Here is a 23,134-nt window from a genome sequence, read left to right as displayed (position 1 = left end):
CTGTCATCCCGAACTGTAGCCTACATAACACACTGGGCCTGGTTGCGTGATATTGAATGGACAGGGTCAGGTTACGGAAGCATGAAGTCATCAGCTTCATAGGAACTCATCGTAAAACTAGAGGGGATATCTTGTTATAACTAATAGAAAAAAAGAACGTGGTATCATAGGACGACCTGAACTACTAAGCAAACTGGTATCTGACTGAGTCTTTCCGCTTCTGGTATCCCATTACCCCATCTCCCTTGTTGTAAGGAGCATCCATTCACCGAAACAAAATAAAATTCATTCCGCTCCGGCGGCAGAAAAAAAGTTGCTGAATCATCCCAAAGTGAAAGCAACGCTCGTGCCGACCACGTCGCTGTCCCCTCAAAACGAGCGTACCGGATAAAGAGGTGATGCCTCTCAGAAAATTAGAGCCTAGGGGACAGATTGGGCATCTGCTTAGATATTCTCAATCACGCGGGCATTCATAGCCTGCTGGAAGGCCGGGTCGGTGCCGAACTCGGGCATGCCGCCCTGGGCGTTGGAGCTGCTGCCCTCTTCAAAGGGGCCGTTGCCGGAGCCATTAGCCAGAGCGGCGTTGAATGCCGACGAGCCGGGCATCGTCTGGTTGGCGGCGGGCAGGAAGATGACCTTGCTGTTCGCGCTCTTGGCCATGGCTTGCATGGCCTCGAGGTATCGGATCTGCATGGCGGGCGCCGACGAGAGGATGTCGGCTGCTTGACGCATGAGCTTGGCAGACTCGACCTGTTTCCGAGGATTAGCATCAAGATAAGGTTGGGGGAGAGGAGGGAGAAGGGGGGCGGTGGGGACGCGGCATACCTCAGCCTTGGCCGCGATGATCTTGCTCTCTCCGATACGCTTGCTCTGGGCGGCCATGGAGAGCGACTCCTGCAGCTCCTGGCTGAAAATGATGTCCTTGATGAGCATGCTCTCGACTTGCACGCCCCAGCCGGTCGCGACGTCCTCGATGATCTCGCCGATGCTCTGAGCAACCTCCTCGCGGCGCTCAATCACGTCCTGCAGCACGCGTGCGCCGACGACGTGGCGGAGCGTCGTCTGGGTTCGCTCGACGAGGGCTTGGCGAACATTCGAGATACCGAAGGCGGCCTTGTGCGGGGAGACGATGTGGTAGTAGATGACCGAAGTAAGCTGCAGCGTGACATTGTCTTTGGTCATGCAAACCTGCATTGGGACCTCGACGATCTGAATCTTGACATCGACCTGGATCAAGCTCTCACTCAGGGGGTTGATCTTGACGAGACCAGGGTCGACGGCCTTGTAGAACCGGCCAAACTTGGTGACCAGGCCGACGTTGCCCTGGCTGACGCTCTTGTACGGGTTCGGGCAGCAGATGCAGCAAGGGATGGCACCCAGCGTTCCGATAACGGCGCCAATGCCATTGACTGTCTTGGGTCAGCATCCCCGATTCATATCGGCGTGACGCGGACGGGAAGTGCTGCACATACTCATGCTCCCGTACCAGCCCTTAGGGTTAGCATCGTTGCCAACAATGCTGGCGTAGCTCTGTTGCAGATCCTCGAGCTTTGGAGGTTGGACAGTCATGTTCACCTGGGGTCGGAAGCCGCCATTGGCAGCGGAAGTGTCAAGGCTCTTGCCCTTGGATGAGCCCTGGTCGCCAGTGTCCATCTCGGAGGTTTATTGACGTTGGTGAAATATGCGGGGATAGAATGGACGTTCGGATCCTCGAGGAATGGCGATGGAGGTTGATGGAGGTTGATGAGCTGCAATCCCAAGATGTGAAACCAACCTAGATGCCGCGTAAAGTTATGGGTGTCGGGAACGCAACCATTGGAGGAGCATGTGTTTATGTACCCTGCTGCCGGCCGTGCCTACACAGTAACAAGTTCTGTTTGCTCCCGTCGTTTGAGCAGGGCGGCACAGAAGGTGTTGCCGAGACCCTAGGCCCCAAGGCTGCAAGGATCTCTGTGGAGCAGAGTCAGGCTCCCAAGTGTGGGGTTCCAAGGTCCAGTCAGGTTGATTGGCCCCAGCTTCGATCATCGCCCCACAGGAGCCAACGCCCAGCGATCAGCCCACCAATACGGTGAATACGCACACTAAGCCATTGGCGAGCAACCATCGAAAAACATCACAACTGAAATCTCGATGCGTGTATGAACCAGTACTATGAATTTCTTTGGTACCTAGTTTCCAATCTAGCGAACCTATCAATTGAGCATTGCCCCTGATAGTTCTCTCTGGTCTTAGTCGCGGACATGAGCATCAGGTAAAGTAAGGTCAGCTAGTCGTGCTGATCGGTCGGTTGTTGTGCCGCGGCTTTTGGCAACCTTGCCAAGACATCCACTGCAATCCTCTGGAGGCTGTGCACCTCAGTGCTTTGGATGTGATGTTAGATTCTGCCCACCTAATTCCGTCCCGTGTCCTGGTTAGCTTGGCATTACAATGAATCCACCTTTTGAACTCGGGCCAGTGCCCGATGAGATGGGATCTGGTCGCGGGAGGATGCAGCGTTACACACAGCATTCAGGTCGTCCCGGCCGTTCCCAAGAAGCTCTTGACTGAACAGCTTCCAAGAAACAAAACTTGGGCGAAGCCATTCTCTGGCAATAACACGGCCACAACTATAGGGGTGTCCTAGTGATCTCCCCGCGGTCAGCATGGCTTAGCACCACAACGCTAACATCAGGTGTAATAAGCCCCTTAGAACCACACAAAGACCGATCCTTCCAGCTCTGTTTATTTGACAGCAGTGGCGCATCGTGGCAATAGTCAATCGTGCCCCCCACAGAATTCTTCTAGAATTATTCCTGTCTTACCGCTCGAGAAACAGCTGTTGGGTGTCAATGGTTGGCGAGGCCAACCACCAGGCAGACTTGGGCTCGACTTTCATAAGCCCGGGGATCCAATTTGTCGGCCCACACGGCGTTTTTTTTCCGACAATGCGACTCAGTCCACCAGTGTCATAGCACTCCAATGATGCTCTTCGAGTACGGTATCTGCGTCTGCTCCTTGACCTGCCAGATCTAGTAATCATTTCTTTGGCGTGGCTCCCAGCGGCCAAGTGCAACATGTTACAAGGCGGTCTCATAAAAGGATCCCAACCACAGCCTGCCTTGCTGATAAATGACCTTACTATCGGCCATCTCCGCTTATGGGCCTGTTCTCCATTCGTTCCGCAATCTGTCTTGCTCTATGCTCGAACCGAGAATTTTCGCTAAGCGGGTTTATTATGCTCTGCTGATACCAGGCAGGTGATCGTCCCAGAACGTCCTTAGTCCCCACCTGCCCCCTACTGAGAAGTGGTACTCCTACATCTTAGCGCGCTCTCTCCCTCCGCGTTTTCCGCCAGGTTGAACAGCCCAGCCAGGTTTGGCTTCTATTGATGTGGCTCGCCTCCAGTCGTTACAAGTTGACAGCTACAACCAACGTCCGATCCAGACTAGCCAGCCTCCCCACCATTACCCACGACTTCCTTCTCCGACTTGGGCGAGCTGCCATGATTGTTATTGCTAGCTTTCTTCCTCCTGCCACTGGGTATAGTCGTGCGGGTGTTGTGCTGACTGCAGGTGTAACAGGAGTGGCTGTTATATTGGAGGCATAGTATGCTTGAGCTTGACATGCTCTGCACGTAGAGCGGTAATTTCCATTTTGATCTGGCCCAGACTGCTATTATAGCGGGCGTGCAATATGTTGAGCTTGTTGTGGAGGGTGGTAGCGATCTTTTGACTCGATCTCGGTTGTTGTGTCGACGTCGTCAATGGCAGCCGTCTGATTGCTAGCTTCACCGTATGTTGCATCGCTCGTGTGTTTAGCGCTACGGTGACCTTGGAATGTGAGATAAAGTCCCTTTCAATGTTGCTAACAATGGCTTGACGGTAGTAACATTGGTTACAGCCTTCTTGGTAAGAACATTAACAGTATTAGAGTGGACCCTGCTATCATCGCCCTAGCTGATGGACAGAATTGGACTGGCTCAACTAAACTCGGTTCTGCGAGAATTGTGGCGATTATATCGTCAAAGTAAGCGTTGGGCACAGAGTATTTCAAGAGCTGGCAATAGAAATAAATCATAATCATGTCCCATAGAATTATAGTCGCATCTATATGCCGACATTTAACTCTACTCTACTAATCGTCATAGCTTGTCTACTAAGAATAACATTTATCTCTCCGTCTTTATTTCCCTCTCTATCACCTTCTCTTTGTCATTAAACTTAACGTCGTTTGATATAGTCACAATATCTAAGGATAGAGTTGATTTAGCCAGCTATCAAGCTAGGGTTTCTTTGGGGAGCGGAAGTCTTGACTTGAAAAGACAAAAATTCCTGCACTCCCTTTGGCATGGCCTAACTGCTCTTTGATGCAGCGGATGTAATCGTTGGTAGAGAACGGGTTTTGCGTGCTAGTAGTTGAGGCCAATGCGATAGCGCGCAATCTTATCTCCAAACATAGCAGAAAAAAGTTGTTGTCATGGTCTTTGATTTCTCGGCGGGGGCATCTGAGAGACACCTCAATGGGAGCAATAATAGTTTTACTATCTATGAAGTGCGGAGACAGTATATTTAATATTAGCGTGAAGCTTCAAAGTGCATACCAACGCTTGCAAAAGAGGGAACGAGGTTCAAGGTGAGATGTAATAGAGCTGAGGTGCTTAGCCAAAAAGAACAGTCAGAGTTTGATCTTGCCATTGCCGACAGCACCTTCATAGGGGGCTGCCAGGTTGTAAAATCATTGTGGCAACTTATCTCAACCCCGTGTTCGATGAATTAGCTCTATTATTATAGTACATCTAGCTTCCGTGACGAAATCCTGGTATAAGCTCAAACGCCAAACCCGCTAACAGAGTAGAGACGTCTATTCAAAACATGCACTTGTGCGCCGTCAGCCCAACATCAATTAATCGCTCGGGATATTACAACTGCTCATAAAACACAAGGAGCTTTTGTGCACCAATTTCCCAAGTGACATCGTTCTGCAGGTGATGACCGGCCCCAGGGACGACACAATACCTTACTCCATGGCCGGCATTGTCTTGGCCGCCGTTGCCGGGGATCGACTCGACATCAGCATCCTTAGCCTGCAGCTTCTTCATACCAACGAGACTGCTGTAAGCTTTGCGATACGTGTTTGCCAGCGTCTCCATGATGGGAAGGGTCATGAGCCTGTCCGACTGGCCACAGAGAACCAGGATGCTCTCGCCGGTACCCCAGCTGCTAATTTGCGGGAGCATCGTTTGCGGGTTGACAAACGACCTGAACATGCCCAACGGCCAGAGAAAGCTCTCATAGGCATTGATTTTTCCCTGGAACTTCAAAACGTACGCGTCGGATAGCTCCTCGCTAAAGAAGGCCCTCCGCGTCAGCGCCGGGTGCGAGAGAGGCGAGTTGGGGTGCCAGCCGTGGAATATCATCCTGAAGGAAAACCACGGATCGAGACGCCACCAATTCATGTAGACGCCGATGCTGCAGTTTCTCCGTTAGTAAGAACATCACATACGGCAGGTGGGTCGAACTTGCGATCCAAAACCTGGTATTGCGCCCGCAAGCACCAGGCCTTTCACTCTGACATCCTGCTCGGATAAGATGAGCTGCGAGAGTCCACCACCGCTCGAGTGCCCAACAAGCACAACCTCCCTGCCGCCCTCGCGCTCCTGTGCCCAGCGCAGGCCAGCGACTACATCGTCGGCGAGCATACGCTTGGTGGTGCCGTACACCATACGCAAGTACGAAGGATGCCAGCTGCCTCCGTGGCCGCGCACAGATACCGCGTAGCAGGGGATGCCGCGGGCCGAGAAATACTCGAGGTACTCTAGCCAGACCCACGCACCCCCCATGCCTCCGTGGACAAAGAATAACGGGGAAGCATCGGCGCGTGCTGGTGTTGTTGATGTACCCCGCGGTTCGGCGTGCAACACCTCGATGCTGCCGCCGGGGGTCTGGACAAAGAAACGCTCAATCCCGTGCGGGAGGGTAGATACAGGGTTGGCTGGAGGTCGCCAGCGCAACCATTTGTAGGTAAATGTGAAGTTAAACATTCTTTGAATCGTTGACAAGTGCTTGAGTGGGTTGTTTGCAAAAATGAGCACCAAAACGTGGAATGCCTTCTAGCGAACAAACAAGACCATTTCCGGGTGCGAGGCGATGGCAATTCTTTATACGAGCTACACGGTGCGTCATTCACGATGCCGTTTTCAGCTTACCGGGTCGAGCCGTGCAGAACGGGAGTTTTAGGGTGCGACACCGCAAACGGCAGGGCGTCTACGGACGTGGCGCATTGTCCACGCTCTCGGATCCGGTATTGATTGCGAGACCCCTGTAGAGGGCATGGTCGAATTCAGGAAAAAATACGAGGCTTTGTGACAAACTTCCTGTCCAGGCGAATGCAAAGTCAATTGGACCACGGGAGCTTTCTTTGATGTTGATTGCTCAAAGGCCGAATGTTCCTGCTCTGCCCTGGAAGTAGTGACAAAAAATTTAGGGCACCATCAGCATGCGCTGCGTGCTCCTTCCCGGTGACTCTTAGCTGACTCAACAGCAAGTCCGAGGCAGTCCATAATCCCCCATCACCGCAAGCCTTCTAAACTCGGAACTTGCAAATTCACAAACTTGCAAATTCTAATGATTTGAGATATTTCTCGCCCAAAAAGTCTAGGAATACCAGAAAATCTCAAGATGGCTTCAGGCGATGTCCGTATCGCTATTGAGGGCTGTGTAAGCGTCAAAATACCCTTCTCAGTCAGATCACCGAGTACACAGATGCTAACCATGCCCCCAGGGCCATGGCACGCTCAACGCCATCTACGCGGCAGTAGAGCAATCATGCAAGGAGCGCAATTGGGACGGCGTCGACCTGCTCATTATTGGCGGTGACTTCCAGGCCGTCCGCAATCCTGCCGACCTCAACGTCATGTCGGTACCTTTAAAATACCGTGAACTGGGCGATTTCCACGAATATTACAGCGGCACGCGAACGGCGCCCTATTTGACCATCTTTGTGGGCGGGAACCACGAGGCATCGTCCTATCTCTGGGAACTCTACTACGGCGGCTGGGTGGCACCTAACATCTACTACATGGGCGCCGCCAACGTCCTACGCCTCGGCCCCCTGCGCATCGCGGGCATGAGCGGCATCTGGAAGGGCTTCGACTACAAAAAGCAGCACCACGAGCGGCTACCCTTCAGTATCGACGACATTAAGAGCTTTTATCACGTACGTGAGATCGACGTCCGCAAGCTACTACAGCTGCGCACTCAGGTGGACATCTGCATCAGCCACGACTGGCCGCGGGCGATCGAGAGACACGGAGACTTCAAGCAGCTGTTCAGGATGAAACCCCACTTCGAGCAGGAGTCGTATAATGGTTCCCTGGGGAGTCCAGCCGCCGAATACGTCCTGGACAGGCTACGGCCCCCGTACTGGTTTGCGGCACACATGCACTGTAAATTCTCCGCCATCAAGACGTTTCAACCGCCGAAGGAGGGAGGAGAAGAAGAAGGAGCCGGAAACCCCACCGAACCCGCAGCGCAAGCCGCAGCAGCAGCAGCGGCAACAAACCCAGACGAGATCGATCTCGGCCTGGAAGACGACGATGCCCCTACAGCTGCTGCTTCTGCTGTTGCAACAGCATCAGAAAACCCTACAACCGATGACCTCCGTGCCCAACTCCCTGAGGGCTTCGCCAAGCCCGTCCAAGTAGCCACCAGACCCTCCACCAGCCCGGGCCAACCGGTTCCCGCAGGGATCACCAACCTCGCCACCCGCTTCCTCGCTCTCGACAAGTGTCTCCCGGGCCGCGAATTCCTCCAGCTCATGGAGATCCCCTCCGTCTCCCAAACCACCACCACGCCGCTCCAACGGCCCCTCAAGCTGCAGTACGACCCGGAATGGCTCGCCATCCTCCGCGTCTTCCACCCGCTCCTGGCCATCGGCGACCGCGCCGCCGTCACCCCGCCCGACCAGGGCGAGGCCCACTACCGCCCGCTCATTGAGGCCGAAGAGTCGTGGGTGCGGGAGAACATCGTCTCCAAGGGAAGGCTGGACGTGCCGGCGGCGTTCGCCATGACGGCCCCGCCGCACATGGCGGGCGTCGACGCCGAGGCGGTCCCGGGCCAGCCCAACGAGTACACCAACCCGCAAACGGCGGCGTTCTGCGATCTGCTGGGCGTGCGGAACCTGTGGGACGCGAGCGAGGCGGAGAGGGTGGAGAGGCGGGAGAGGGGGCCGGCGCCGGCCGAGTTTCGCGGTTATAGAGGGCGTGGGCGGGGAGGGTATGGGCATGGACATGGGCATGGACATGGGCATGGACGTGGGGGTGGCGGGGGCGGTGGTGGTGATCGTGGTAGGGGTGGCGGATGGGGAAGGGGGAGGGGCGGAAGAGGAGGAGGAGGAGGAGGAGGAGGAGGAGGAGGAGGAGGAGGAGGAGGGTGGGATCAAGGTAGGGGCCGGGGAGGAAGGGGGAGAGGGGGTGGCCGCGGATACTGATGGGCATTTGCATTTCTTTACCAAGGGATTTATGTCGTCACGGACTGGCACGGATCGTTTTCTCCTTTGTGGCGTTTGTTGGAGGATAAGGTGTTTATTTTAGTTACGGTACGGCAAGGTTCGTCAAAATAAGAACGACATTCGGATCTACGTTGGTACATGTTTCCTCTCCAATAAAGCGAGAACTCAGTGGGTTGTCAGTGAGCCAAGCAGATCGTGGAGGACTGGTGTCCATCTTCCATCCGTTTTAGACGTCGTGCCCATGGGGGAGAAAGAGCTGGACGCATATGCTAAGATGGGCTATGGCGGGACTGGCCGCCGTCAAATCGTCATTGAAGGGAAATATAAATATCACGCGGAGAGGGAAAGGACAAGATCAAGGAGCTCATTGGTCATACTGACCAAGCCGATGCTGCTATCCAGCCATGACGCCGTTCCCGAAATACCAACGCCATCTGATGCTCTCCTTTGACGGAATAGATCGATTTCCCATAACGCTATTCATAAACTGGCACCAATGCTGTTCCTTTCATAATCGTGACAGACGTACCATTAGGCCAAACACAACGCAGGACCATTAGTGCCCTTAGGCCGCCTCCCGACCTTCCTGCCGGCTTGGCATCAGGTTGAAGTAATCGGCCGCCATCAGCAACTCGAGGCACGACTCGACGGGTATGTCCATGTCTGGCACATCCTCCTTGTCACGGTTGCGGTACCAGTAGTGGAAGTACTCGACAATTTTCTCGAGAACTTCACCGCTGTGTAGGTGGGTGCATGTGTTAGCCATCATTGCTTCGGTAATCGTTTTAACCTCCATAGGATGAGTGCGGTAGGGATAGGATGTGGGCCGGTCAGATCAAGTGTAGATGGCGCTCATGCAGCCCGGGCTTTTCCCCCCCAGGAAGGGGAGAGCGGTCTGTCGTGGGGAGCACAGCGATAGCGCTGTCTCATCATCGTAGCTGCTGAAGATGCGGAAGAAGAACGGAACACAAGGTGGGACATACTTGATCTCGGGGAAGGTGCACCGGCCCGTCTTCGCCTCGCTGAATGGACCTCGCAGCATGCCCCTGATGGTCGGGCTGACGAGAGTCGCCTCGCGCAAGACTACAAACTCGAATCCATCGCCGGATACGAGAGTGACGTACTCGCGGGGAGCATCATCGGCTGACATCTTGTTGCTTGGCAGCGGTTTGTTTTGTTCTACCTTCTTTTTTTTTTTTTTTTTTGCGTTGAGAAAGCGGTTGGGGCGTGATCTTCGTCTAGGAAAAGTTTGCAGTTCCTGTTTGCGGATGGCCCCGTTCCGTCCTGTTTGCCTGATTGGTGCAGGGATGAACGGTAGCCGCCTTAGACCCTCATCATCTTAAGCCTGGAACCCCCCCACGACGTTGAGCGGATTGAGCTTGGAAACCAGGTTAGTCTTGAGAACTTAGCTTCGAATCCGCCAAACCCGAACAAAGAATCCGGGAAGCATTAATGAAGAGAGGAGAAAACTGGTTCAGCCAACTCGCCGAGCCGGGAAACCCCCCGAAACACACAAGCGCCTGAGAACCAAGGCAGCTGAAAACTCCACCGCCAAATCTGGGTGGGTACATGCACAGTACGTAGGGCTGGAGATTCTCAGCAACAGCTTTGAGACTTACAGAGAGAAGTCAGAGTAGAACCGCTCTCGTGGACAGGCTTGGTTTGAGCATTAAATTGCATTCTTCCAAGGTGCAGGTTGAGATACCCAATAAAGCTTGCCGCACAACAGCTTAGGACCTCCCCCACTTCGTGCACAGCGAGTACTATCCTGCCCCTACAGCATTCAGTGGGCCAGAGGCTGCCAGCAGTGTTGGTGGGGTCCCTGCCATTTTTAGCCCCGCGGTTGTGTCGTCACCCGATCGCTCGCAGGAACGGTTGCCCTGCCGACAGTTTACTTCCTGCAGATGCAGCCATCCGTTTTCCCATCATCCACAGATCTCTCGCTCAGCCAGCGCATCGCCCAAGGGGAAAAAAAATAACCTCAAATCCCTTGCGTCAACACTTGCATCAACTCTCACATCATCCAGCACCGAATTGACTCGAGGTCAGACGTGCTCGCACTCGACGCATCATCAATCCGGAGCGGGGTGGGGAAGAAAGTTGTTCACAGCAGCGATTTACACTCGGGTGTATTCCGTATTTTCTTTTTTGACTCAGCGCCCCGGCCATCAGTGGCTTGACCCAAGTCAAGGAGACACAAGAAAAAAAAAAAAGAGAGAAAGGACTACACACACTATGGCGTCGTACCAGTATCGCAATTCAACCTACGGCGGCCTACACGAGAGACAAGACAGCACCTCTTCGCGAAGGCCAGAGTCGTCGCGGCGAGACACGCGCGGCACGAGGTCGAGCGACGGGACCGTGAGCACAATGATGAGCACCTCGACCGGCAGGGAATCCTCGGCGACGGCCATGACCGAGGGGCCTGCGTACTCCAAGAAGATTGTCGTCGTTGGCGACGGCGGCTGCGGCAAGACTTGTCTCTTGATCAGTTACAGCCAAGGTTACTTTCCAGAGGTATGTTGTCTTTGCCACCCAGGGTCCATCTTCCATTCCTTTGCGCTCGGTCGCATAACCTTTATTCCGCATTCCCATCCGAGCTCTTCGGTTGTCATGTCGCGCGGCTAACCGTGTGGCTTTGTCTCAGAAATACGTCCCGACCGTTTTTGAGAATTACATCACGTACCCCACGCACCCTCCCACCGGTAAGACGGTGGAGCTCGCGCTCTGGGATACCGCCGGACAGGAGGAGTACGACCGTCTGCGACCACTGTCGTACCCGGAAACCGATCTGATTTTCGTATGTTTCGCCATTGACTGCCCCAATTCGCTCGAGAACGTAATGGACAAGGTGAGTCATCACGAATCGCCCATCGCATCAACCAACCCACTAACATGCATTTCCCCTCCCAGTGGTATCCCGAAGTCCTGCACTTTTGCCCCTACACCCCTCTAATTCTCGTCGGCCTTAAATCCGACCTGCGCTACAAGAAGACGTGCATCGACATGCTCAAGACGCAGGGGCTCACCCCGGTGACGACGGAGCAGGGGCTCGCCGTGGCGACCAAGATGGGCGCCCAGTACATGGAGTGCAGCAGCAAGGAGATGAAGGGCGTCGAGGAGATCTTTGAGCGCGCCATCCTGACGGTTGTGGCCAACGATCGGAAAACGCTCGAGATGGAGGCTGCCAATGGCGGTGGCGGCAGCAGCGGTGCTGGTAGTGGGAGGAGAAGGAGCGCCACCATTGATGCGATGGGAGGTAAAGGAAGCGGAGGCGTGACGTTTGGGAGCGCCGGCGCGCCGATTCCGATTGTTAAGAAGAAGAAGAGAAAGTGCGCCCTTGTTTGAGTAAGGGCATGGAGGGCTGATGACGGATGGGATAATGACGCTACTAACTGCATGATTCGACATGACCTGCGTTGTTATTGTTGTTGCTGCTGTCTTTTCTTTACTCTATTTTTTTTTTTTTTTTTCCCCTACGCTTTCACTGGTTTTCGTTTATCTCTCTTTCCATCATGGCCTTGCCTACCTTATCCAAGGGCAAGGCAAGCCACTCTGAGCGGGCGACTTCTCTAACTTTTTGTTCTTTTTTTACTCATCTCTTCAGGTGGAGGACGATGGGTCGGTGATGATGGTGGGTCGGTTGGTTATGGGACGGGTGGGAACGGAATATTTGTTGGAGTATACCTTCTCTTCGCGGAACACTGTTATAGGGTTTTAGAAGGGATGTGATACCCCGAGAAGGACGGAACAGGCTGGGATGGGGCGCGGCGCGGGGAGTGAGGTCGGCTCTCTCCGCCGGGCCGAGGCGCTTTCTCGCTACGATCATAGCGCGAGGAGTACGGGGGTTTTCCAGCAACGCGCTGCGGGTGGGTGTAGGTGTTGCTCATGGAAGCCATGGTGTTGTTCGCAGCAAATTCTTGTCTTGTAACAGTCAATTCTCATTTTCTTGCGTGGTAGTCAGGGATAGGGTCAAGGAACATAACAAAGAAACAAAGTTTAAAAAAATCCACCTCTCGTGCCAAAGTGTAAGACTGTCAGACATTTTTTTGGACGTGGTAACCGTCTTAGGCCTTCGGGTATCATTGTGAGAATAAATCATCTATGTCCGTTCCATCGAACCCATCTATTCGTTCGTCATGCCCCGTCACTCTCATTCTTGGTCCGGTCCGCCTCGTCTTGCTCCTCACCTTGGTCCCCCGACTTGGTGTTGCCCTCTTCGGGCTCCTTGGCCATGACATTCTCGAATTGCGACCACAGCGCCTCGACTGAAGAGAACTCATTGCCCACCTGTGATCGTCAGACCTGGCACCGGAGCACGCAGGGTGGAGACAGGAACCCAAGGTAACGTACCGCAATGACTGCCTCGAGCGAGCGATTCAACTTGTTGATATTGGCCAGGACATGCTCGAAGCTCTACGGAGTGTCGGGCCATGGTGCGACATACGGTCAGCACTAATGCACCTTTGCTGTTCCTCGCTGTTTGCATCCAGATTTTGTGCAGATTGACTGGGTTTCTCACCATGGCGATCTCTCCCATCAGCTCCTCCCGCTGCTGTTCAAAGTACGTCTTTTCCCTCCCCCCAGCTACGGACGCCGACCGCTGCTGTGACGACATGGTTGCGCTTGGCGGGGGTGATGAGGGTTATTCTAACAATTAGATTAGGACGCGAACGCGGTTGGATGGCAACGACAGACCCCGCTTCCCAAGTAAATGATAAGCCCCGCCTTTCAGCACCCTAACCCTGGCTGTTACTGTGGCAACAAGTCCCTTTGCTGCAACAACGTAAGTTGGCCAATGAGTTGTTTGTTGGGCACGGCCAAAGGCATCCACCCATTGGCCTCAACAGTGTCTAAGCGCTTATTCAGGGTTTGGACTTAATTAAACAGTCAGCTGTTGTTGGGCCGTGGCCGCATCAGGGATGTTGAATGAAGACTGCCTGGGTCGTGAGCCCAACGGAAACTGTCAGAAGACGAGGAGCACAAGGCTTCAACGAGCTGGGGTTTCCTGGTCATCATGTCTGAGTGCTAATAATGATAGTCTGCTCGTCCACACCCAAGAAATCGAACATATCTATCCACCGCAGTTTCCCGCAGAGAGAGGAGATCAGGTATTGTTAAGGGGTAATGTAGAGCGTAGAAAGGCGGAACGAAGCACCGTATCCCACGCACATGTATCTTCGAGGCCAAGCAGTGAAGAACTCTCTGATAGACCCCAACCGTCCCCAGTTATTGACTCTGCAAGAGCCAAAGCCAAACAACAAAACACCACTGCCAACCATTCATATACCAAGTCAGATGTGACCACCGCAACCCAGACAGGCCAGTTGCCCTCCATCAACCAACGACATATCCATATTCTTCAAAACTTAAGCAACGTCCTTCCCGACCTGTACAACAATCCCCCTTTCCCATTTTCCTTCCCCTTCCCTTTTTCCTTCGCCCTCAACCCCCCCACCAAACTCAGCTTCATCAAACTCACCACCACTTGACCGATTACTGACGACTTTCCCAACCACCGCCACCATGGCCCCTTCCCCTTTCCCCGCCCGTTCCCGCACATCCGCATTCACATCCACCTCCGCCACCGCCACCGTCACCGCCATCAACATCGTCCTCCTCCTCCGCTGTTCCTCCACCTTCCTCTCCACCTCCTCCTTCTGCTCCTGAATCAGCCTGCAAAACGCACTCGCCGCCCTGAGTCTGTCGCCGCGCCACAGAAAGAGTAACGGCACCACACACATGAGCGTGCTGACGCCGCCCAGGAGAGAAAATGCGCCGCTGATGCCGAGGGCATCAAACATGGGGAGGGTGGCTAACGGCAACAGGCAGGCGAGCAGGGAGCGCGTGGTGGAGGCGGCTGCGTTGGCGGAGGCGGCGAAGGTTGAGTACGAGTCGGTCAGGTAATTGCTTTGATTTTTGGGTTCAAGGGAGGGTTAGCATTTGGTATTTGTCTGGCGGCCGTTGGGGTGCGGAAGGGGGAGGAGGGGAGTGAGACGTACAGCAGCGCCTGGAAAATGCACATGAAGCCCACGCCAAACGGGATGCCCGCCAGCATGGGCACGACAAAGTGGATCTCGCGCCTGGCAGTCCACCCCAGCCAGAACAGCGAGAGGGCGAACATCGGCCCGCCTATGCAGGCTAGCGGCAGCCGGCGCGACTCTTCCTGCCGCGTCCACGGCGCGCCCTTCCGCTGGGCCCGGCGCAGGATGCAGTCGTACGTGAAAAATATCGGCAGCGCGAGCAGGCAGCCCGCTCCGACGGCGAGATACGTCAGCCCGCACGGCCCCGGCGCGAACCCGTACACGCCCTCGAAGATGATGGGGAACGCCTCGAACGACATGTAAAAGATGGCGTAGCAGAGCGCCAGGTAGGCGCAGCTCGTGTTGACGATGGGCTCCGAGACCACCATCCGGATCGGGCGGGTGAGTACCACCGAAGCCAACTCGGTGAGCGTCTTCTTCTCGAGCTCGTGTCGCGCCATCACCCGCGCCTGCGGGTCCTCCCGCCGGATCGCCTCGGCTCTGCGCTTGAGCAGGACGGGGCCAAACGTCTCGGGCAGGAAAGCCAGCGGGATGATGGTGGCGCCTGCGTAGATCAGGCTAATCCAAAAGGCCCAGCGCCATCCAATTGTGGGCGAGCAGTACCCCGAGATAATAGGGGCGAGGAGTGGGCCGGACACAGTCGTCTGTGAACGCTTTCTGTTAGTGGGTGCTCACCCCTTGGCCTAAATAAAGATTTACCATGAAGAATAGGCCCATGTTCCTGCCTCGGGTCCTCGGATCATTGAATGTATCGGCGATGATGCCGGGCACGATGGCGATGGGTGCGCTAGCAAAGACCCCTGTCAGGAGTCTGAAGACGAGAAACCCGGCCCAGGTGGGCATCAGCGCAGGTCAGCGTGCACAGGGCGAACATGCTAAAGGTGGACAAGGTGAGCACCTTTCGCCCGAACTGCTCGCTGAGAGGCGCCCACAGTATGGGACCTGATTGAGCATCAGCTAAAGGTCTTCCGACGGGCGAGCCCAGGTCAGTCCTTACCCATGACATATCCGATGAGATAGATAGAAATGGGTAACACCCTCTGCGATTGCACCGTGATGTTCCATTCGTCCGAGATAAATGGTAAGGCGTTGCTGGGCAGGGCGCTGCCCATAGTTGAGTTGATGATCAGCATCATGAGCCTCAGAAGAATGGCGGCCTTCTTCCGGCCGGACCAGTTGTACGGGTTCTCAGCATCGTCCTCCTCCCATGCGACCATCATCTCCTCCTCCTCCTCCTCCTCCTCCTCCTCCTCCTCCTCCTCCTCCTCCTCCTCCTCCTCCTCCTCCTCCTCCTCCCTTTCCTCCTCCTCCCCCTCCTCCTCCTGGCCAGAACCCAGCAAGGCGAGCCTGCTATGGTACGGAGGCGCCACCTTCCCAGCGGCTAACTCCCGGTAGCGGAGATAGGCGTCTTGTTGTTCGAACTCGGTGATGAGTAAACTAAAACAGACCGGGCAACCTTTGCCGTGTCACTAGGCGCAGCCGAAGCCATTGCGTGAGTGCTTATGAGAGTTTGGAAGGTCTTTGGTCTCACTCGTGAACAAGCGGAACGTAGACACTGGCCGTGAGGGTCCGAGTCCTGCCTCGAAGGAACATGCTCGCCGGGTGGATCCTTCAGACTCCCCGTACAGTTCAATTCCTGGGGAGATGTACTCCTCTCGCTGTATCTGCCCGTCAAGCGAGAAGGCCCTTCTGGGATGGTCGGTTCCTGATTGATCGCCCTCTCGTCTCGTGAGCTCTCGCTAGCAGGCACGTTTCTCCTGTTGAATGCTAGCTAGGTCGGTAGACGCTCCAGTCCGTCGTATGGGGTCTTCTGTTTGAGTGCTCTGAGTGCTATAGCAGCTGCTACTGTCCGTCGACTGTCGCACTAGAACAGGATCCTCGTAACCATCGGTCTGCACCATGTCCATAATGAGCCGTTTCCATCCGTCGTTGGGCTAATGATTTTGTCTTCATGAGTGAAATGCCGTCCTTCGTCTAACTATGGGGTTAGATGTTGCCGAAGAGGCACGATGTTATATCTCCGCTCAGGGTCGACCGGTGGAGAGCAGACATTCTGGCGCAACATGTGAAAAGATAAAGGTTTCCTTGCCACCAAGAACCTTGAAAGACTTCCCAAACAACATGAGGAACCGGCTTCACATGTGCCAATCTCGTACATCCCTCGACTCTCAGGGACGGCCTGCAGGGTGCTGTGCAGGTCGCCACGGATTCTAAGGAGTTGCTGTACGACTCGTTTGTAGTAGAACCAACGGCAATGGGCAGATTTCGGTTACTAAATGTGTCATGCTAATGGAACATAAAGTTGCTACATTGCTACAACCGTGGCTCTCAGCAGCAGTTCACAAATAGAATAGCAGGAAGGCAGCAGCAAGCGTCGGAGTACTCCCTCCATACATTTGCCGAGCCTGAGATCGAGCACCTAGAAAGTAGCCACCCGGGCTTAATTTTGGATCCATCACGTTTTTTTGAACCTTATATTCGGATGGTTGGCACTTGCCAGCGGGAGAAACACGAGGTTGAGTTGAGGGATGTGGTCACATCGCATGCGAAGTGTCGCGCTAGTGAGCACTGTAGCTTGGTTCAACGTATGTCCTTGGTCATGCTACGGGTATGTAGGGATAGAGTGAGACGAACGGCGCAGCTAAACGATGGAGAGCAGGCAGGCGCAAGACTCGGTCTCAGGGCCTGCTAGGTGTAGGTTAACGAGCCGTCCGGCTTCACTTGGCGTCGCCGCCATGTATATTGCCAACAGAATGATGTCAATCAAATCTGCACCCAAGTGCCCATGTGCAAGCCCACGGCTGGCATGCCACGGTTTGAACGACCAACAGCTGCGGGGTCGGCTGCAGTATGCATTAGTACCGCCCGTCTTCCGTCACTCCCAGGTCAGGAGAAGAGCTTACAGCGGCGGCCGTCCCTTTGATGCCCAGCCATCGGGCCCCATGCCTAGAGCACAATGTGGGAGGCGGCCAGCAGCAGCACTCTCTTCACATGGCAGCCGCGTCCGCCAAACCGGTGAGGGCAGTCGATTCCCGCCATCATGTCTCTAGATTGATGGTTCTCCCAAATCTGGCATACAGCTCAACCTTCAGCTGTGTCATCTCTTCTCGGATGTTGCCCAGATTGTCTTCGAGCTCCCCGATCTCCTCCTCTAACTTGGCCGCCGAGATGCCGAGCAGTTCCTGGGCCTGGTCCAGCGGCAGGTGGAAGAAAGCGTCTCCGATCTTGTAGCTGGCCCGGAATCAGCATGTGCTCTGGATACACCGACACACATTACAGGCCACTCACGGAACAACATCCTCCTCGTCAGCAAGCTCCAGCTCGGTGGTGATGTCGTCGACCTCCTCTTTTTCCTTCTAAGCCGAGTTCAGCAGAGCCCCAGGCGTTTATCCCTGATTCCTACGGAGTATCTCACGTTCTTGACCTTTAGCTGCTCTTCTATTAAGAGCTCGCGCTGGTGTAACCGGCTGAACTTGTTGATCTTGTCCTGGTCCTCGCGGCGGACCTCGATCTCTTCTCCGACGGCATCCTCGTCCTCCTTGGTCAACTGTGCGGGGTCAGCGGGAATTCGAATAGTTGGATATTGCGGTTGGCCCATTACCATGCGCCGATTCATCATTTTGCTCTCGTCCCCGTGGCTTCGGGATCCGCAAACAAGTTCCTCTGATGCCAGAGAATGGCAGCCGGTTTGGCGGGGTAGCTCCCGGCCCCAGGCCCGGGCATGCCCTTAAGCCTTGACTGTGGTCTGTGCACCGGGGCCTGTAGCTCAACCCTAACCCGGATAGAGCACTACCACCGCCCCCCAATGTGCACTTCCCGACATCACGGCCAGAGGTGAACTTCACATCGAGACCTGGTTAGGGATATCTGATTCTCTTAACTCCCGAGACCGTCTCTCCACACTGTCAGAGGCATTTTGTTATACTATAAGCGGTATAAAACATCCTTATTTTTAATTCATTTCACCAATTTCACCTTTCTTCCTCCTCTTCCCCCACTCCTTTACCTCCTTTTCATTTATTGAGACGCTCTGTACTGCCCGGAAGCCGCTCTCTTCATCTCTTGGAGTTTATAGTAGCGCATCTGGACTCGAGATATCATGTGTAATCCCCACCGGCGGAAAGAGTCTCTGGATTTAACCCCCCCAAATGCATCCGGGACGCACCCTCTGCGTCCCTAAACAGTATACCACTACTTAGGACACCTGAGGTGAGAGCAAGATCCCTCCCATCTCACACACTTTCTGCGCTATACTCGCGCTTTTATTGAGTCACTCAGCAAGCTCCAGAGCAAACTCTCCTTTCTTTCCAGGTCACTACTCTTACTCCCCAAGGCAACACTTCCACGCCTCCTCCCATATTGTCACTAGGCGGTTTACAGCCAGCCCTCCAATCCTTCCAGGTATTTTCCAAAAAGGGGGGCTGGTGCCCATTTGATCCAGGTGAAGGCATCATTCATGGCAGGCACAAGATGGGATAGCCTGATCGGCTCCGCACCGAGCTCCTGACTCCAAAGTCCAGCCATCATCATGTCATTTCTCAGTCCCAACCCCCCACCCTCTCTAAACGACAGAGCGTTTTGGTGATCCATTAAGATAGTATTATACCATCACCCCGTCTTTCCATGGCTCAGCGCGGGACAATCCGATTCAGAGTTGGCACGCACCTCAGCCCATGCTCTCGGCGACGAACAACTCACCAGGCCCCGCTCCCCGACCGGATGGTATGAGTTTACTGCCACTTACTTAACGCTTCATGAGGGCACCATAGCCAGTTTTAGACGGACTAGGCATCCCCAACCAGCTATCAAATGCCCGAGAGTAATAACTACGTCAATCAAGGGACCAAGATGCAGAATGTCCGGTCCTTTCGTGAAGTTCCCTCCCCACGCGTATTTTCCTATTTCTATTTCTTTAACCTTCAGTTCTAATCATTGTCATGTTTTTCTTTCCCCTTTCTCTCTTACTTAGTTCCCCCCGTTTCAGATGTATTCTCTTTCAGATAGCGAAGCTGTTCTCAGAAGTAATTACCAAAAAGAGACTACAAGAGACGGAGACCGTTGGGATTCGCGTTGATACCTCACTACGCCATTTCCAGCATGCTGATTTCCCAACTAACCTTTGCATCATTGCTCGTCTATGGTTGAATCCTATCTCTATCGACACAGCAAGGATGGGCCCCTCGACCGGAAAGGGATACAAGCTAACCAGTGATATCCGGCAACTTACCATTGAGCGATAACGAAGTGTTACTGTTACGATGAACCGCAGCTTTGAGCAGGTTTATGCTTCTTGTGGTCTTTCATGAGACACATATCAACCAGAAAACTCGAACGACCTTGTGTGCCGCGCGAAGCAGCTCATCCGAAGAACGGTGACACTGTGGTGAGCTGCCCTGGGTTTCCGGTAGCAACTGTTGTATCCTTACCTACCACAGTAATGCCCCTTCTCATTCCTGATGGGGCGGGCTGAGTGGCAACCGGGATGCTCGGTCATGGCCCAATCACGGGAACGAATGGATGACTGTCGAGAGATGTGGCACAAAGTAATCAGCCAGGTACCTCTGACAATACTGTGATGTTCGCCGAGTATAGGCATAAGAACGGAGTGTACCTCACAGATTTGAGTCTATCGGAGCAATGGAACTTTCAAATGCAGATGGTGTTTCTCGGCACCGGCTCCTTCTAAACGACGCGGCCTACGCATTGTATCGTAGCACTCGACTAGGGACTGCCCCATCGCCGCTTGCGCCCATCAAATCCTGAACCTCCAGGGGATAATTATTCATTTCCGTTTCGCCGGCGCTAACCTATACGAATACCGTCATTCGAGGAGACGCAGTCGTGTCCATGACTCTCTGCTGTTGTGTGCCGCGGTCAAGGACGAGGGCCGGCATCGTCCCCGGTCCTCACTTCACCAATCCTTCGGGACACCAGGGCTTTCCCGTCCCAATATGGCCTCTTGATATATTTCACCAAATTATGTCTTTTGTCACATGAATTTGTTCTACCGTGAGCAAGCCGGTGGCTCGGTCCAATAGTTCTCCGTTACCCCTGACACTTAACACAGCTTTTATAGCGAAGACAGCTCCTGAGCTCCCTAGCCATGACAACCTCGCTTCGATGCGGCCAAGTCACATTCGCCAAACACGCGAAGAATGTTTTGCCATGGTTTTCTCAACCTGCAGGTAAGCGATGGCTTTGCTATTTTGGTCGTGTCAAACGAGATGGTTCCTGGGTTGGTCTTGCTTCCCAAGGATAGGGACTACCGGCCCAAAGACGGGTTGCATATGCGACCGCGGAAACGATTCGCTTGGTACACGGGACGGAGCGGGAAGCATGCAGTACGGAGAAAAAGAAAAGTTTTTTTTTTTTTTTGCATGTTTGAGTTGACGTTGTCATACTGTTATTAAAAAGTTGCGATGTGATGTTGGAGGTTTGGGCCGGAGGACCTGATATTTAACTTCAACCACATGTCTCGCAGCCTCGATCTGTTAAATCCAATACCGAAGAGAGAGAGCGATTGCAGCAAGTTTCGACTTAAGTTAAATCATCTTCTTCCTTCGAACAGCCCTAGTTGTAGCTAAGCAAGAGTACTTAGATATGAACGGAAAGCCAAAGGTCTCAAGCCATCTCTCTGGTAGAGGGAAGCACTCACGCAACCTCTACGCGGCAACTCAGCAAGCAAGCGAACAAAAGAGCAGCAACACAGTCAACATCTTGCTGCTTTCAATATGGCTTTCAAACTGTTCTGTTAAACTCAGTTGCTTCCTATGGCGCTTTCACAGGAACATCAACACCAACAAATCCAGACTCCCTCATCCAGGAGAACCAAACATCCCCACCACCCAAACAACAGCAAACGACTCTTCCCCCCTCCCAATAACGAGCCAATGCTGCGAATCTCTTACGCCATCCACGCAAGCCACTCGGGGACTCTCACCAACAGCCTGAGGAGAACCCCAACCTCTCCAAAAACCTTCGGGCATCACAGTCCCCAACCTCAACTCCGTCGACGGGCGCCGCGCGCTCCGAGCCCTCTGAGTGGCTTCATGAACCTTGACAACCGTCCCTGCACTCCGGCCACGGCCATCCAGGTGCTTGCTGGTGCCTCGCCAACCAAACGGTCCACCAATCAACGTGGAGACACGCTAGTCGCTAGCTTCTTTCTAGAAGCCCGCCAAAAGAAAAAGGGGGCTTGGGAATCAGGTTTATTCCATTTCGAGTTAACAAGTCCAAGTCCACAATCCAAGACATATCCACCAGCCAGCCAAGCCAGTCTCCTATTAACGTTAGCAGCGCAAACAAGGGTTTGGGTTTGGTGGACTTTGCTAACAGTCTCTCTTTCTTTCCCTGTCTGTGTCTATCTGTCCGGTAGTGTACGCGTATGTGTGTGTGTGTGTGTGTGTGTGCGTGTGATCTGCCCAAGCGAAGCTCAAGACTAACTCTTCACAGGTGTAAGCGGGACCTGCAATTCCGAGACATTTTCCCACTCACCAGGGGCCAAAGGTAAAAAATGCAATAAGCCCAACAAAGCACGGTTTACGCTAAACCACACCGCCGATTCTCTTACAAGATGATATTTTCTGTCGAGCTGCAAGCCAAGTTCAGCTGGAGGCCGAAGAGGCGGCCATTCTACCAAGGATGGCAAAAGCTAGCGCTGTATCGTGTGTTCTGGCTTAGCGATCCGCGAGCCCCCTCCTGAAACACGCCGGAGAGGGAGGGGGACCTGCATCAGCACTAGCAGCAACCTCAAGCAAGAGTTTCATTTGACTCTGTTGGGATTGGGTTGGCTGCCTGTCATGCACCCGTTCATGAGTGATTTGATCACGCACACCAACCAAGATTGGGATTTGAACCAGACCAGCCAGGGCTTGAGCGTGACTAGACAGGGGGGTTGGTTCTCCATCAACACCACACACACACACACACTCCTTATCTCCACACTACGGTACTACCACCTACCATGCAGTCTCATACTCCCCAATGTGGGAAAGGTGAAGATCATGAACGACACAATAGGTATGAACCCCATCCCCCCCCCCCCCCTCCCATCCCCCCGGCTGCTGCTTTGGCGTGATGCCGCTGCATAGTACAGTCACGTCAATTCCCACTTTGCGCCATTGCTGGTGCGCAAAGCGGCCAACATCCATAGCTTTACCAGCCAAGCCTTGTCTGTGGATGTGGCGTTCCATACTTCCGTTAGCTCTTATCTTGTTCCGGCGTAGTCGACATTCATGCTTTATGCAGAGCCCTGCCCGGTGTGTGTGTGTGTGTGTGTCTCGACGGGATGAAACCGTCTTGTCTGGGGCTTGTGCTGTATGTAGAAACCCTTAACTCGTCACGTCTCATTCGGGACAAATGTATCGCGAGTGCCGAGTCTCGCTGACCACATATCCCTAGGAAGCCCTGGGCGGGCCGTAGCTTAAGGCGGGAGCAAGGCTGAGCTGCACCACCCCTCACCGGGGCCGGCAGCCCGGGGCCGGGGTCATCTTCATCGTTCTCAACGGTGTGGAGATGCCACAAGGCAATCAAGGAAACTTCAGTCAAAGTTTCCACTTCTTCCTTAACGCGGTACATCCTACATAGAAACGTCCCCGGGATCG

General features: G+C 54.1%; 8 protein-coding genes across 8 annotated transcripts; 2 read left to right on the top strand and 6 right to left on the bottom strand.

The window, feature by feature from the left end:
• Positions 1-444: 444 nt before the first annotated feature.
• Positions 445-1,653, bottom strand: MFIFM68171_03743 (Stomatin; the record flags this gene model as incomplete). Its single annotated transcript, XM_071059164.1, has 3 exons — positions 445-750; positions 826-1,409; positions 1,473-1,653. 3 exons carry the CDS (start codon positions 1,651-1,653, stop codon positions 445-447), a joined length of 1,071 nt encoding a protein of 356 aa, XP_070915265.1.
• A 3,244-nt stretch (positions 1,654-4,897) lies between these two features.
• MFIFM68171_03742 (AB hydrolase-1 domain-containing protein) lies at positions 4,898-6,019 on the bottom strand (the record flags this gene model as incomplete). The annotated part of the gene is made up of 2 exons (XM_071059163.1): positions 4,898-5,447; positions 5,502-6,019. The coding sequence occupies 2 exons, from the start codon at positions 6,017-6,019 to the stop codon at positions 4,898-4,900; spliced, it is 1,068 nt and encodes a 355-aa protein (XP_070915264.1).
• Positions 6,020-6,656: 637 nt separating this feature from the next.
• Positions 6,657-8,938, top strand: DBR1 (lariat debranching enzyme; the record flags this gene model as incomplete). The annotated part of the gene is made up of 3 exons (XM_071059162.1): positions 6,657-6,695; positions 6,760-8,252; positions 8,890-8,938. The coding sequence occupies 3 exons, from the start codon at positions 6,657-6,659 to the stop codon at positions 8,936-8,938; spliced, it is 1,581 nt and encodes a 526-aa protein (XP_070915263.1).
• Positions 8,939-9,052: 114 nt separating this feature from the next.
• ELC1 (elongin C) lies at positions 9,053-9,637 on the bottom strand (the record flags this gene model as incomplete). The annotated part of the gene is made up of 2 exons (XM_071059161.1): positions 9,053-9,224; positions 9,471-9,637. 2 exons carry the CDS (start codon positions 9,635-9,637, stop codon positions 9,053-9,055), a joined length of 339 nt encoding a protein of 112 aa, XP_070915262.1.
• A 1,085-nt stretch (positions 9,638-10,722) lies between these two features.
• rho4 lies at positions 10,723-11,835 on the top strand (the record flags this gene model as incomplete). The annotated part of the gene is made up of 3 exons (XM_071059160.1): positions 10,723-11,004; positions 11,135-11,338; positions 11,401-11,835. The coding sequence occupies 3 exons, from the start codon at positions 10,723-10,725 to the stop codon at positions 11,833-11,835; spliced, it is 921 nt and encodes a 306-aa protein (XP_070915261.1).
• A 789-nt stretch (positions 11,836-12,624) lies between these two features.
• On the bottom strand, positions 12,625-13,105 carry DAD1 (Dolichyl-diphosphooligosaccharide-protein glycosyltransferase subunit dad1; the record flags this gene model as incomplete). The annotated part of the gene is made up of 3 exons (XM_071059159.1): positions 12,625-12,777; positions 12,841-12,903; positions 13,010-13,105. 3 exons carry the CDS (start codon positions 13,103-13,105, stop codon positions 12,625-12,627), a joined length of 312 nt encoding a protein of 103 aa, XP_070915260.1.
• A 751-nt stretch (positions 13,106-13,856) lies between these two features.
• MFIFM68171_03737 (Polyamine transporter 3) lies at positions 13,857-16,124 on the bottom strand (the record flags this gene model as incomplete). Its single annotated transcript, XM_071059158.1, has 6 exons — positions 13,857-14,397; positions 14,490-15,175; positions 15,231-15,318; positions 15,404-15,473; positions 15,529-15,968; positions 16,063-16,124. 6 exons carry the CDS (start codon positions 16,122-16,124, stop codon positions 13,857-13,859), a joined length of 1,887 nt encoding a protein of 628 aa, XP_070915259.1.
• Positions 16,125-17,569: 1,445 nt separating this feature from the next.
• MFIFM68171_03736 (Prefoldin subunit 4) lies at positions 17,570-18,150 on the bottom strand (the record flags this gene model as incomplete). The annotated part of the gene is made up of 4 exons (XM_071059157.1): positions 17,570-17,762; positions 17,820-17,887; positions 17,947-18,078; positions 18,133-18,150. The coding sequence occupies 4 exons, from the start codon at positions 18,148-18,150 to the stop codon at positions 17,570-17,572; spliced, it is 411 nt and encodes a 136-aa protein (XP_070915258.1).
• Positions 18,151-23,134: the final 4,984 nt, after the last annotated feature.

Source organism: Madurella fahalii (genome assembly GCF_045866475.1).
Source record: "Madurella fahalii IFM 68171 DNA, scaffold_2, whole genome shotgun sequence".
Lineage (NCBI taxonomy): Eukaryota > Fungi > Ascomycota > Sordariomycetes > Sordariales > Madurella > Madurella fahalii.
Note: the sequence above shows the minus strand (reverse complement) of the source record. Positions and strands in the feature narration are given on the sequence as shown.